This window comes from Globicephala melas, chromosome 3 (genome assembly GCF_963455315.2).
Source record: "Globicephala melas chromosome 3, mGloMel1.2, whole genome shotgun sequence".
Lineage (NCBI taxonomy): Eukaryota > Metazoa > Chordata > Mammalia > Artiodactyla > Delphinidae > Globicephala > Globicephala melas.
The window spans coordinates 75,801,305-75,816,410 of NC_083316.1; the positions used below are offsets into that span (position 1 = coordinate 75,801,305).

The 15,106-nt window shown below is 37.8% G+C and overlaps 1 protein-coding gene across 1 annotated transcript in view; it reads left to right on the forward strand.

Annotated features, from left to right (window-relative positions):
• Positions 1-15,106, forward strand: part of SLF1 (SMC5-SMC6 complex localization factor 1) — a 67,002-nt gene that overhangs the window by 39,147 nt on the left and 12,749 nt on the right. Inside the window, exon 15 of the mRNA XM_030847803.2 lies at positions 12,114-12,261. Within this exon, the coding sequence (XP_030703663.1) occupies positions 12,114-12,261 (148 nt within the window). The remainder of the gene's footprint in view (positions 1-12,113; positions 12,262-15,106) is intronic.

Below are 15,106 nucleotides of genomic sequence, written 5' to 3' on the forward strand. Positions count from 1 at the left end.
CTACATCTGATTATTCCATATTTGACGTTTTTGTGAGTCAGTTTGTATTTGTTGTTTCTGCTGTTTCCTTCTTTCATGTCTTTTATATTCTCTTGCAAGCTAGTTATGTTTGACTGTGTGCCGTAAATTGCATTTGAAAAATTATTTGTAGAAATAGTTTGTGGCAAAGACACAGAATATCTCCCTCTAGCGAAAATTTTTGTTGTGTGATTCAAGGGTTCCTGGATAGTCAAAGTAAAGTACAGGGCCACAGATACATGTTGTTTTGCTTCTGATTCATGCTTGCTTTGAGACTGAAGCCCTGCAGGGTGTCAGCGTATTGGGCATTAGGCCTTGGGCTATGACTTTTATACTCCTTTTTCCCCTAGGCTCCAAACTGTGTATCAGCTCTTTCTCTGGGGTCAGCAAATGTCCTTAGGGCAAAGTCAGCTAGCTTTGAATGCCTCACTTGGTTTTTACCTTCTCCTAGGTCTTGGCTGAGCAATTCCTCTTAACTTTACTGAAGATATTTTACATATTTTATTCAACATTTTAAGTTTTCTTCGATAAGATGGTTTATCTGAATTACCTAGGCCTCCATTATTAGAAACAGAACCCCTTACTGATTTTTAAAAATTCTATTTAGGGAGTGTGTGAGGCATTCTTTAAAGAAAACGTTCTTTTCAGGGCTTTTTTCTTTTTTTTTTTTTAATTGGCATTAAAAAGGGAGGATTGTTTCTGGGTATAACTAGATGTCTAAGCTAAAACTGATAAAATCCTGATTATCATCTGCCTTTTTCCTACTGTTTAGACAATAGAATCATTAAGGATAGAAAACATTTCCTCGTTAAGGAGCATTTCTTTTTTATCCATTTGATTATATAAATGAAATTGCTCTTTTATAATTGAAAACAATAATAAAACGGATGTTTTCACAGTTTTACTAAATCACCAAAGGACTGCCACAGATAAGAATCTACTTAGGGAATACTAATGTAAATAGTAACAAATTCATACATATTTAACTTGAAGATTTTTGTTCAGATTTATAAATAAATGTAACATATTTGTGAAGCAATGTACCATAAATTGTACCGTCAGTTGTAATACGAGAACTGGTTTTAAACTTTGTAAATTAATATTTTATTTAACATTTGAATTGCTTAAATTCATATAAACTGTTTTTTTATTGTGGTACTTTATGTGTTAGAATTCATTATTGTACTTAATTAAATCTTTTTGGCAGTTTCCAATTTCAAGAATTCCATGCATGTTCCCAGACATCATTTTCTGTATTGTAAAGCATTTGTATCTTGATTTGCTTAGTTGAAGCATTCAATTTAAGTCATTAGCTAAACAGAAGTCCTCAGTTTATGCTAATATTGTTTTGTCATAATGTCAATCAGAATGTATTGCAGAGTGACACAGTGGCAATGAATTTCATTGTCATAATCTGAGAAAGCTTTGGGCTTTCCTTGGCAAAGAGCAGAGGTGGGATGTGTCAAGGTTATGGAGGAGGTACACATTTTACTAAGCTTGGTGGTTAGTTCTGCTTTTCTTTGTGGATGTCCTTAAATACCATTTAACCATAACCCTACAATTATTGGTAGAAATGGAAGCTAGTTTCTGTTGAAAGATAAGGAAATTGAGGCTAAAGAATATAAGTAACTTATTCGAGGTATCACAGCTTCTTAGGGCAAAACCTTGACTAGTGGCCAAGTCTCCACTGCAACATACTTTCTCTTACTTCACATGTCACTGTTTAAAATAGGAAGAGGCACAGTATGTACATTATGTTTGCATCTTTCTGCCAGAGGTACTAGAGGAGCAGTTTGTCATCTATTGCTGTGGGATATTGTGGAAAGCCCTAACCTGAGAGTCAGAGGCCAAGAATCAAGTTTGTTCTGCATTATATACTGGTCAATTTTTGGAAGATTGCCAAGTTTGTAAACTGAAGATTACTAGTCCTGGTAGATAATACAGATATTGACAGAATGTCCTCTAATAGCCTTTCCCTATTAGAAGGGAGATCTAAGGTAAATATATGTCATATGTGCAAATCATATCTATCTTTCATTTCTTTGTTAATACTTAGGGTATTCATGTTCTGTTCTTTCAGCTTTAGCAAACATTTTGGTATTCCAAGAAAGCTTTTCTCTTTTGATGGTTTTTTTTTGCCATTTTCCCACTAATCCACTTCCAAAGCATATATATCCATGGTGCTAGAAATAGTAGCATTGTTACGTTACAGTGAGTACAGTCCATAGCACAGTGTCTTGTTCCTATGGTTATAGTGAGTGTCATAATTAAGAAAGTAGTGTAAAAGGATCCAAGAACCTGATTTGAAAGTATCTTTTTATATAAAAATTTTCTATGATATATATGTGGTATGTGGTAGGTATGTTTAGCCAATGACACACAGGTAGAATAACTTTGGCAAATTTTTTCTTACCATGGTAAAGGAACTACAGTCTTTCCTTGCAGGTACTGTAAGACGTACCTATCTCTAACTGCTTAATAACAATAATTTCAAGGTGAATTGAATAGTAAGCAATATTTTTTTTTTATTGTCTATAGCTACTTTTCTCACTTGTTTGCTTCCTTTTAACAAATTTTCGGAATGCCCACCAAATGCCAATTATTGTAAGGCCCTGGGGATACTACGGTATCCCAGATGTAAATCCATGGTTTCCTGAAATTCCTGATCTAGTGGAGGATAAAGACAAGTCTACAGGAAACTATAATATACTGTGACAAATTATGTTATGGGAGCCAAGTCCTGGTAGGGTTTTGAACAAACCCCCATATGGGCTTGTTTTTGCTACCCAGCAAATATCTCTCTGATCCTTCACCCATTTGGAGTCAGCATACACGTGGAAAATGCAAAATCATTTCATTATTAGCTAAAACCAATTTACAAGGTAAAATTACTGTTCTAATAACACATTCCACAGCCAATCATCAAATATATTTAGACTTTCTGCTTCTTAGGATGGTCTGCTCATCAGCTCTCTTCCAATATAGATGGTATGAGATTGCCCACACTCCAAAGGCTTTTTTTTTTTTTCCCAAGAGATATATTTTATTTTATTATTTTTTTTTCATTTTAACATCTTTATTGGAGTATAATTGCTTTACAATGGTATGTTAGTTTCAGCTTCACAACAAAATGAATCAGTTATATATATACATATGTTCCCATATCTCTTCCCGCTTGCGTCTCCCTCCCTCCCACCCTCCCTATCCTACCCCTCCAGGCGGTCACAACGCACCGAGCTGATCTCCCTGTGCTATGCGGCTGCTTCCCACTAGCTATCTACCTTACGTTTGGTAGTGTATATGTGTCCATGCATCTTTCTCGCTTTGTCACCGTTTACCTTTCCCCCTCGCCATAGCCACAAGTCCATTCTCTAGTAAGTCTGTGTCTTTATTCCTGTTTCACCCCTAGGTTTTTCATGACATTTTTTTTTCTTAAATTCCATATATATGTGTTAGCATACGGTATTTGTCTCTCTCTTTCTGACTTACTTCACTCTGTATGACAGACTCTAGGTCTATCCACCTCATTACAAATAGCTCAATTTCGTTTCTTTTTATGGCTGAGTAATATTCCATTGTATATATGTGCCACATCTTCTTTATCCATTCATCCGATGATGGACACTTAGGTTGTTTCCATCTCCTGGCTATTGTAAATAGAGCTGCAATGAACATTTTGGTACATGACTCTTTTTGAATTATGGTTTTCTCAGGGTATATGCCCAGTAGTGGGATTGCTGGGTCATATGGTAGTTCTATTTGTAGTTTTTCAAGGAACCTCCATACTGTTCTCCACAGTGGCTGTATCAATTTACATTCCCACCAACAGTGTAAGAGGGTTCCCTTTTCTCCACACCCTCTCCAGCATTTATTGTTTCTAGATTTTTTGATGATGGCCATTCTGACTGGTGTGAGATGATATCTCATTGTAGTTTTGATTTGCATTTCTCTAATGATTAATGATGTTGAGCATTCTTTCATGTGTTTGTTGGCACTCTGTATATCTTCGTTGGAGAAATGTCTATTTAGGTCTTCTGCCCATTTTGGGATTGGGTTGTTTGTTTTTTTGTTATTAAGCTGCATGAGCTGCTTATAAATTTTGGAGATTAATCCTTTGTCAGTTGCTTCATTTGCAAATATTTTCTCCCATTCTGAGGGTTGTCTTTTGGTCTTCTTTATGGTTTCCTTTGCTGCGCAAAAGCTTTGAAGTTTCATTAGGTCCCATTTGTTTACTTTTGGTTTTATTTCCATTTCTCTAGGAGGTGGGTCAAAAAGGACCTTGCTGTGATTTACGTCATAGAGTGTCCTGCCTATGTTTTCCTCTAAGAGTTTGATAGTTTCTGGCCTTACATTTAGGTCTTTAATCCATTTTGAGCTTATTTTTGTGTATGGTGTTAGGGAGTGATCTAATCTCATACTTTTACATGTAGCTGTCCAGTTTTCCCAGCACCACTTATTGAATAGGCTGTCCTTTCTCCACGGTACATTCCTGCCTCCTTTGTCAAAGATAAGGTGACCATATGTGCGTGAGTTTATCTCTGGGCTTTCTATCCTGTTCCATTGATCTATATTTCTGTTTTTGTGCCAGTACCATACTGTCTTGATTACTGTAGCTTTGTAGTATAGTCTGAAGTCAGGAAGCCTGATTCCTCCAGCTCCGTTTTTCATTCTCAAGATTGCTTTGGCTATTCGGGGTCTTTTGTGTTTCCATACAAATTGTGAAATGTTTTGTTCTAGTTCTGTGAAAAATGCCAGTGGTAGTTTGATAGGGATTGCATTGAATCTGTAGATTGCTTTGGGTAGTAGAGTCATTTTCACAATGTTGATTCTTCCAATCCAAGAACATGGTATATCTCTCCATCTATTTGTATCATCTTTAATTTCTTTCATCAGTGTCTTATAATTTTCTGCATACAGGTCTTTTGTCTCCTTAGGTACGTTTATTCCTAGATATTTTGTTCTTTTTGTTGCAATAGTTAATGGGAGTGTTTTCTTGATTTCACTTTCAGATTTTTCATCCTTAGTGTATAGGAATGCCAGAGATTTCTGTGCATTAATTTTGTATCCTGCTACTTTACCAAATTCATTGATTAGCTCTAGTAGTTTTCTGGTAGCATCTTTAGGATTCTCTATGTATAGTATCATATCATCTGCAAACAGTGACAGCTTTACTTCTTCTTTTCCAATTTGGATTCCTTTTATTTCCTTTTCTTCTCTGATTGCTGTGGCTAAAACTTCCAAAACTATTTTGAATAAGAGTGGTGAGAGTGGACAACCTTGTCTTGTTCCTGATCTTAGTGGAAATGCTTTCAGTTTTTCCCCATTGAGGATGATGTTGGCTGTGGGTTTGTCATCAATGGCCTTTATTATGTTGAGGAAAGTTCCCTCTATGCCTACTTTCTGCAGGGTTTTTATCATAAATGCGTGTTGAATTTTGTCAAAAGCTTTCTCTGCATCTATTGAGATGATCATGTGGTTTTTCTCCTTCAATTTGTTAATATGGTGTATCACGTTGATTGATTTGCGTATATTGAAGAATCCTTGCATTCCTGGAATAAACCCCACTTGATCATGGTGTATGATCCGTTTAATGTGCTGTTGGATTCTGTTTGCTAGTATTTTGTTGAGGATTTTTGCATCTATGTTAATCAGCGATATTGGCCTGTAGTTTTCTTTCTTTGTGGCATCCTTGTCTGGTTTTGGTATCAGGGTGATGGTGGCCTCATAGAATGAGTTGGGGAGTGTTCCTCCCTCTGCTATATTTTGGAAGAGTCTGAGAAGGATAGGTGATAGCTATTCTCTAAATGTTTAATAGAATTCGCCTGTGAAGCCATCTGGTCCTGGGCTTTTGATTGTTGGAAGATTTTTAATCACAGTTTCAATTTCAGTGCTTGTGATTGGTCTGTTCATATTTTCTTTTTCTTCCTGATTCAGTCTTGGCAGGTTATGCCTTTCTAAGAATTTGTCCATTTCTTCCAGGTTGTCCATTTTATTGGCATAGAGTTGCTTGTAGTAATCTCTCATGATCTTTTGTATTTCTGCAGTGTCAGTTGTTACTTCTCCTTTTTCATTTCTAATTCTATTGATTTGAGTCTTTTCCCTTTTTTTCTTGATGAGTCTGGCTAATGGTTTATCAATTTTGTTTATCCTTTCAAAGAACCAGCTTTTAGTTTTATTGATCTTTGCTATCGTTTCCTTCATTTCTTTTTCATTTATTTCTGATCTGATTTTTATGATTTCTTTCCTTCTGCTAACTTTGGGGTTTTTTTGTTCTTCTTTCTCTAATTGCTTTAGGTGCAAGGTTAGGTTGTTTATTCGAGATGTTTCCTGTTTCTTAAGGTAGGATTGTATTGCTATAAACTTCCCTTTTAGAACTGCTTTTGCTGCATCCCATAGATTTTGAGTCGTCGTGTCTCCATTGTCATTTGTTTCTAGGTATTTTTTGATTTTCTCTTTGATTTCTTCAGTGATCACTTCGTTATTAAGTGGTGTATTGTTTAGCCTCCATGTGTTTGTATTTTTTACAGATCTTTTCCTGTAATTGATATCGAGTCTCATAGCATTGTGGTCGGAAAAGATACTTGATACAATTTCAATTTTCTTAAATTTACCAAGGCTTGATTTGTGACCCAAGATATGATCTATCCTGGAGAATGTTCCATGAGCACTTGAGAAGAAAGTGTCTTCTGTTGTTTTTTGATGGAACGTCCTATAAATATCAATTAAGTCCGTCTCGTTTAATGTATCATTTAAAGCTTGTGTTTCCTTATTTATTTTCATTTTGGATGATCTGTCCATTGGTGAAAGTGGGGTGTTAAAGTCCCCTACTATGAATGTGTTACTGTCGATTTCCCCTTTTATGGCTGTCAGTATTTGCCTTATGTATTGAGGTGCTCCTATGTTGGGTGCATAAATATTTACAATTGTTATATCTTCTGCTTGGATCGATCCCTTGACCATTATGTAGTGTCCTTCTTTGTCTCTTCTAATAGTCTTTGTTTTAAAGTCTATTTTGTCTGATATGAGAATTGCTACTCCAGCTTTCTTTTGGTTTCCATTTGCATGAAATATCTTCTTCCATCCCCTTACTTTCAGTCTGTATGTGTCTCTAGGTCTGAAGTGGGTCTCTTGTAGACAGCAAATATATGCGTCTTGTTTTTGTATCCATTCAGCCAATCTGTGTCTTTTGGTGGGAGCATTTAGTCCATTTACATTTAAGGTAATTATCGATATGTGTGTTCCCATTCCCATTTTCTTAATTGTTTTGGGTTCGTATTGTAGGTCTTTTCCTTCTTTTGTGTTTCTTGCCTAGAGAAGTTCCTTTAGCAGTTGTTGTAGAGCTGGTTTGGTGGTGCTGAACTCTCTCAGCTTTTGCTTGTCTGTAAAGGTTTTAATTTCTCCATCAAATCTGAATGAGATCCTTGCTGGGTAGAGTAATCTTGGTTGCAGGTTTTTCTCTTTCAACACTTTCAATATGTCCTGCCAGTCCCTTCTGGCTTGCAGAGTTTCTGCTGAAAGATCAGCTGTTAACCTCATGGGGATTCCCTTGTGTGTTATTTGTTGTTTTTCCCTTGCTGCTTTTAATGTTTTCTTTGTATTTAATTTTTGACAGTTTGATTAATATGTGTCTTGGCGTATTTCTCCTTGGATTTATCCTGTATGGGACTCTCTGTGCTTCCTGGACTTGATTAACTATTTCCTTTCCCATATTAGGGAAGTTTTCAACTATAATCTCTTCAAATATTTTCTCAGTCCCTTTCTTTTTCTCTTCTTCTTCTGGAACCCCTATAATTCGAATGTTGGTGCGTTTAATGTTGTCCCAGAGGTCTCTGAGACTGTCCTCAGTTCTTTTCATTCTTTTTTCTTTATTCTGCTCTGCAGTAGTTATTTCCACTATTTTATCTTCCAGGTCACTTATCCGTTCTTCTGCCTCAGTTATTCTGCTATTGATCCCATCTAGAGTATTTTTCATTTCATTTATTGTGTTGTTCATCATTGTTTGTTTCATCTTTAGTTCTTCTAGGTCCTTGTTAACTGATTCTTGCATTTTGTCTATCCTATTTCCAAGATTTTGGATCATCTTTACTATCATTATTCTGAATTCTTTTTCAGGTAGACTGCCTATTTCCTCTTCATTTGTTAGGTCTGGTGGGTTTTTATCTTGCTCCTTCATCTGCTGTGTGTTTTTCTGTGTTTTCATTTTGCTTATCTTACTGTGTTTGGGGTCTCCTTTTTTGCAGGCTGAAGGTTCATAGTTCCTGTTGTTTTTGGTGTCTGTCCCCAGTGGCTAAGGTTGGTTCAGTGGGTTGTGTAGGCTTCCTGGTGGAGGGTACTAGTGCCTGTGTTCTGGTGGATGAGGCTGGATCTTGTCTCTCTGGTGGGCAGGTCCACGTCTGGTGGTGTGTTTTGGGGTGTCTATAGACTTATTATGATTTTGGGCAGCCTCTCTGCTAATGGGTGGGGTTGTGTTCCTGTCTTGCTAGTTGTTTGGCATAGGATGTCCAGCACTGTAGCTTGCTGGTCGTGGAGTGAAGCTGGGTGCTGGCATTGAGATGGAGATCTCTGGGAGATTTTCGCTGTTTGATATTATGTGCAGCTGGGAGTCCTCTTGTGGACCAGTGTCCTGAAGTTGGCTCTCCCACCTCCGAGGCACAGCACTGACTCCTGGCTGCAGCACCAAGAGCCTTTCATCCACAGGGCTCCTTAATTTGGGATGATTTGTTGTCTATTCATGTATTCCACAGATGCAGGGTACATCAAGTTGATTGTGGAGATTTAATCCGCTGCTTGTGAGGCTGCTGGGAGAGATTTCCCTTTCTCTTCTTTGTTCTCACAGCTCCCAGGGGCTCAGCTTTGGATTTGGCCCCGCCTGTGCGTGTAGGTCGCTGGAGGGAGTCTGTTCTTCGCTCAGACAGGACGGGGTTAAAGGAGCCGCTGATTCAGAGGCTCTGGCTCACTCAGGCCGGCGGGGAGGGAGGGGCACAGAGTGCGGGGCGGGCCTGCGGTGGCATAGGCCGGCATGAGGTTGCACCAGCCTGAGGCGCGCCGTGCGTTTTCTCGGGGGAGTTGTCCCTGGATCCCGGGACCCTGGCAGTGGCGGGCTGCACAGGCTCCCCGGAAGGGGGTGTGGATAGTGACCTGTGTTCGCACACAGGCTTCGTGGTGGCGGCAGCAGCAGCCTTAGCATCTCATGCCCGTCTCTGGGGTCCGCGCTTTTAGTCGCGGCTCGCGCCAGTCTCTGGAGCTCCTTTAAGCAGCACTCTTAATCCCCTCTCCTCGTGCACCAGGAAACAAAGAGGGAAGAAAATGTCTCTTGCCTCTTCGGCAGGTCCAGACTTTTCCCCGGACTCCCTCCCGGCTAGCCGCGGTGCACTAACGCCCTGCAGGCTGTGTTCATGCCGCCAACCCCAGTCCTCTCCCGGCGCTCCGACAGAAGCCGGAGCCTCAGCTCCCAGCCCCGCCCACCCTGGCAGGTGAGCAGACTAGCCTCTCGGCTGATGAGTGCCGGTCGGCCCGATCCTCTGCGCTGGAATCTCTCTGCTTTGCCCTCCGCACCCCTGTTACTGTGCTCTCCTCCGCGGCTCCCAAGCTCCCCCACTCCGCCACCCTAAGTCTCTGCCCACGAAGGGGCTTCCTAGTGTGTGGACACTTTTCCTCCTTCACAGCTCTCTCCCGCTGGTGCAGGACCCGTCCCTATCCTTTTGTCTCTGTTTAGTTTTTTCTTTTGCCCTAACCAGGTACGTGGGGGGGTTCCTTGCCTTTTGGGAGGTCTGAGGTCTTCTGCCAGCGTTCAGTAGGTGTTCCGTAGGAGTTGTTCCACGCGTAGATGTATTTCTGGTGTATCTGTGGGGAGGAAGGTGATCTCCGCGTCTTACTCTTCCACCATCTTCCCGGAAGTCGTAAGCAATATTGATACTCATTTGTGGTGTCAGGTACACATGTACATATATTTGCATCAGGAAAGAGAGAGAGTCTTACCTGGTTGGTTTTATGTTATTTTTACTTGGTAGAGTGCTAGATTGTTGTTTATATGAGGCTTAGCTCTATGTGCTAACCTCATCTTCCCTATCCAGAGTCTTAGGACCAGGGAGCTGAAGTAACCCTGATTGAGATGGGGCAATACTTTGAGAAATCAAAATGTAGTAGTCTCTTGCTTTCTTCCTGAGAAGTGTCATTGCTGATATTCAGATATACATTATGTTGGAAGGAACATTCTGTGGCATGGATATTGACATGATCATTTGCTAGTTTAAACAGAGATTTTCATTGTCCTGTTCTATGTTCTCTTGATAAGTTGAACCATGAGAGGTAAAATCGCTCAGAGTGATCATCTACATTTTGGCTTTGCAAAGAATGGAGTTGGCTTCCTGCAAAGTTTGTTGAAGACTGGCTAAGACCCATACTTAAAGGAGTTATTTCTGGTCAGCTGCAAGGCTTGACACCTGTCAGGGTCCAAGGGAGGTGTGGGTATTTCCCCAGCCTGCTGATATGGCCTGTCCTGCTGCTCACTTCCCATGGCACACAACTACAACTGCAAGGCTTAAACTCAGCCCTCTGATCACCGGAGAAGGGGTCCTGCTGATGCCCACTCACGAATCCTGACCTGACAGGATCAGGCTGTGGTCAAGGTTCCATATCTTGGCCCCTGATCGTATCAGAAGGGCAGTGCTTCGCTAATCATGCAGCTTAAAATCCCCTTCGTCCCATTCTTCAGAGTCTCTCTCCCACATTCTGATATCCAGCCTTGCCAGAATACCATCTGCTACCCAACAGTGTGGTAGGGCAAAAGGGGACCTAGGCACCTGCTGAAGATCCTGTCTCTGTGGGTTTTCCCTCAATAAACACTGTTTCAGCAGGCCTGATGTATGTGCTGCTTGACCATTTGTCCTTGTTTGTGCAACAACCCAAAAACAGCACTTCAGTTCTGAAACCATTTAATAGCTTCTTGCGCTAGGAATGATGCCTTAATGAAATGCTGTACATACCTGTAAGAACCTTGTCTGCTGAGGGCAGAAGAAATAAATCCTATAGTCACTGAGGGTTCAAAGTGCTGGAGATTTCTCTGTCAGTAATCTCATATCAGGTATAGTATGGGGCAGAACATAGCAGTTATCTATTTAGATATAACATTTATTAAAACCCTTTCACATGGCTTCTCCCCAACTGTTAATTTAGTGATTTTTTTCACACATCCAACACGCCTAGACAACAAATACCAAAAATACAGGAATTTCAACTAGTTTTAATGTCATTGTGGAAAAGTGTTTATGTTTAAATCAAAGGTGTTTAAAAATATTATTTTCACACCTCTTCATCTTCATAGTTTATGGATTAGAAAGATATTTTTAAACACAGTGTGAAGCATGCTTATTGTAAGTAAGGTTTGTGTGCCTTGCTGTATTTCTTACAGTAGTTTAATATCGTTAATATATAAATGATGATATAAAAGAATATGTATACTTTTAAAACTGATATCTATATCTCTAAGTTAGGTAATGGTATATGATATAATTTAATAATTAAAATTTGATGAGCCGATTTTTTTTATTTTTTACAACAAAGTACAGTCTTGCTTGTTAAAGCTTGTATGCATTGTGTTTTTCAAGTCTTTTTCTGGCGAATGCCATTTAGGGAAATGTAAAGGTTAATTTTGTACATAAACAGTAGGAGTGGCTAAATCTCTTTTTTTGTAGTCATATATTCTTGTTAACAGAAATCCACAGAAGCCAAGTACTTCCTCATTTTTTTAATGGAATTATTGCCTGACTAAAGCACTTGACACCACTGGATAAAGTTATCTTAAAAGATTGTTACAAGCTATCCATATATAAGTCCTGGAAAATTTGTTTTATTAACTGTTTTGTCATACAGATACAGATTTAGATGTAGATATAGATCGGGGAGGAAGGAGGGAAGGAAGGAGATGGAGAGAATGGAAAGAGGGAATTAGTTTGCTAGGTTTCTTAAGAATACCTTTTGGCATTAGCATACCCTGTTTTTTTAAATAGCTATGTTTTGCCTCAACAAGTATTCAAAATAATAGAAATAATACATTTCAGTATGTTTTAGTGATATTTTTCCAATCTCAATGTTAGGTCTTCAAACATGAACTAGCTTACTTATTGACTGGAATTCTTGGAGCAGCAATAGATTATTGGATTGTCCTTGGTCTTAAGATGGGTAGAAACGTGATGCGACACATGTCTGATGACTTAGGAAGTTACGTTTCCCTTTCATGTGATGGTAAGTGTGTCTATGTTACATGAGCCTTCTTCCCCACACATATCATTTATTATTCAAAAATAGTATTTTGATGCTTTCATAAAAATTTAATATAGCATGGAAAATAGTACATGGAAATAACTTATTATATATTTATATATAATGTTATTAATGTTTTCCTTAATCCTACAATAAAATATTAAAATTAAGCCGTTCTGTGAAAGTAAATATTTAGACAAATTTAAAACCAGTTTACTCTCTTTTCATTGAAGAGATAGATTTGCTTTTTAATGTTTGGTGTTTTAGAATCTCACATGGTAGAAACTATTTTCAGTACCTTTAATACTTCTAATTGTTCACCTAGAAAGCATTATCTGTCTGTAATGTTGTCTGCGCCCTATGAACAGTTTCCACGTCTCTTCCTGCATAAATACTTAACAGTATTAAAAAATGAAAATCTTTGGATCAGAATACTTACTATGTTATAAAGCCACTTGGATTAACTTGAGCTATATCACTGGCTAAAACATTTTCCCCATGTACCTGTTGCTGTGTAATTTTTCTTATTATAACAAAAAGCTGCCATATTTCTTTTCCATTGAGTCTGACGATCTAACATATTAGCATGGATGAAGCAAATAAAAGTAATACATATGTATAATTTTCTCACTCTTCCTCCTCCCCGCATTATCTAATTTTAAAGTTTCCTCTAAAGTAATAGGAATATTACTTAAGCAATATGATGACAGAACTCATCTTCACATGCTTACCTTATGAAAGGTTCTACCTAACTCTTTTGGGTCTCCAGGCTTCTATAAGATTTTATGTGTACATTCTTTTTTTTTAATATAGTTGATGTACAATATTATGTTTCAGGTGTACTACATGATTTGACATTTTCATACATTAGGAAATGATCACCACCATACGTCTAGTAACCATCTGTCCACATACAAAGTTATTACAGTGTTATTAACGTTTATGTTCATTCTTACACTTCAAAGCCAGTTTAGGGCCCTATGAACCATTTCCTTCTTCCCTCCCTTCTTTTCTTTCCTTCCTTTCTAAATTTCTAAAATGAACATATTTTAAAGTAAGTGAACTTCTGTGCCTCTCAAATATAAAAGATGATTTTTATATACTTAAAACTATTTTAGACTGCTAAGTAAGTATTCTGTTTTGTTACACATGTGTTTCGTTGCATCTTGGTTTTATATAAAAGAAAAAGTTCTTGAATATGCTGTCAATCACTTTAATACTTTGAAGAGAGATTCTAGAATAGAAATCCAGGCTCTAACTGGGTTCAGGATTTATTCGATGATGCCCTCTGCAAAGAGAGGTCTCTTTTTATACTACTGAAGTTAGAAGATTTTTATCTAAAGCATTTTATCTTCTTTTTTTCCTCTTTCTTTTTCATTGAGCTGAGGGGTGATTACTGTTCCTTTTGTGAAGTAGCTGTCCTTTGTTGCATGACTTTTTAACATTTCTTAGCTCAAATTCAATCTTCCTTCAGAACCCTTTCTTTTCATTTCTTTCCCACCATTCCTACTAGATCTTTTTTTTTTTTTTTCTTTTTTTCCATTTTAGAAACAGCAGAATTCTGGCATTATTTGCTAGCATGGGAACTAAACATTCAGCTAAAAGGATTCCCTGTTTTCATTCCATAATGAAACTTCTTTGAGTTTGGGGACCCCAGGATAGAATTAGCAGTGCCTTTACAGACTATCAGTGTATTTATATGTGTTGTTTCCAGTGTGTATTGGTTACCTCTAGGGAAATATAACTTATCTTAGCCAAATGCATGAAATAATGAGCCTTGTGATAACAAGGTTCTACTACATGTTATGCATCAGCTTTAATGCTTTCTTTGCTCATAATCGAATGTCCCTTCACTTTAAAGCAAGGCATTGTTATCCACTGTTACTCCCAGTTTCCACAAGTTTAAACTCAACAAATTTGAGCCTGTGACTGACTTAAGCTGACTGACTTTAATGTTACCATTGTAATCCTGTCGACAGACTGATTACTTTGCTCTCAATATGTTTGATCACTAATATTTAAAACTACAAGAGATTTAAACTATATCCCCATTTGAACTGTGTGTTTAAGCCTTTCCTTTCTCTTCTCAAGGTACCACACAATTGGTTTCTTAGACTTCCAATTAAACCATAGATAGGCAGTTTTAAAAATTCAACATACATATCTAAAAATGGTTCAAATTAATCTTCCTAAATTTTTGTTAGTACATCTTGATTTTTAGCCTTTGTCAAGAGATAGAAATCAAGTGAATAGTTTATCCTTAAGAGAGCAGTAGCTTTTCTACAGCTAATATGCAAAGTTAAACTGTATAATACAGAGCTTGTAGAATAATACACTCATCCCTACAAGTGAACCAGGTGTTCTAATAATGTCCTTTTGGTCAATATTTTGCTCTTTTGATAGAGAACCATTTCTTTTTCTCTGTAGGTACTCCGTAGTTTGTATGTTTGTTTGTTTGACCATGTCTTTGTATTATTCTTCAGCTCAGTTAAACTATTATTTGCTTTTCCTAAGTCATTAGTAAAGATTTTATAATTTGGCTGTTATATAGCTTCCAGTTGAAGATACTGGTCCATCTTTCTCATTTATGACAAACGATGTTTTGTTTTTTTTCTAGTCCAAAAGTATAAAATACATATTATGGTACTACTCAGATTCAGATCTATTGAATTAATTTTAGTTTAGTAAAATTGTTGTTAGTTGTTAATTGTTTTGTAGAAAATTATGGCAGAAGATATTTCAGTAGATAAGTAAAATTCTTTCTTCTTTCCATCAGAGCTCATGTCCAGCAGTCCCACATAGATGCCATTCTCTCTTGTTCCGAAAC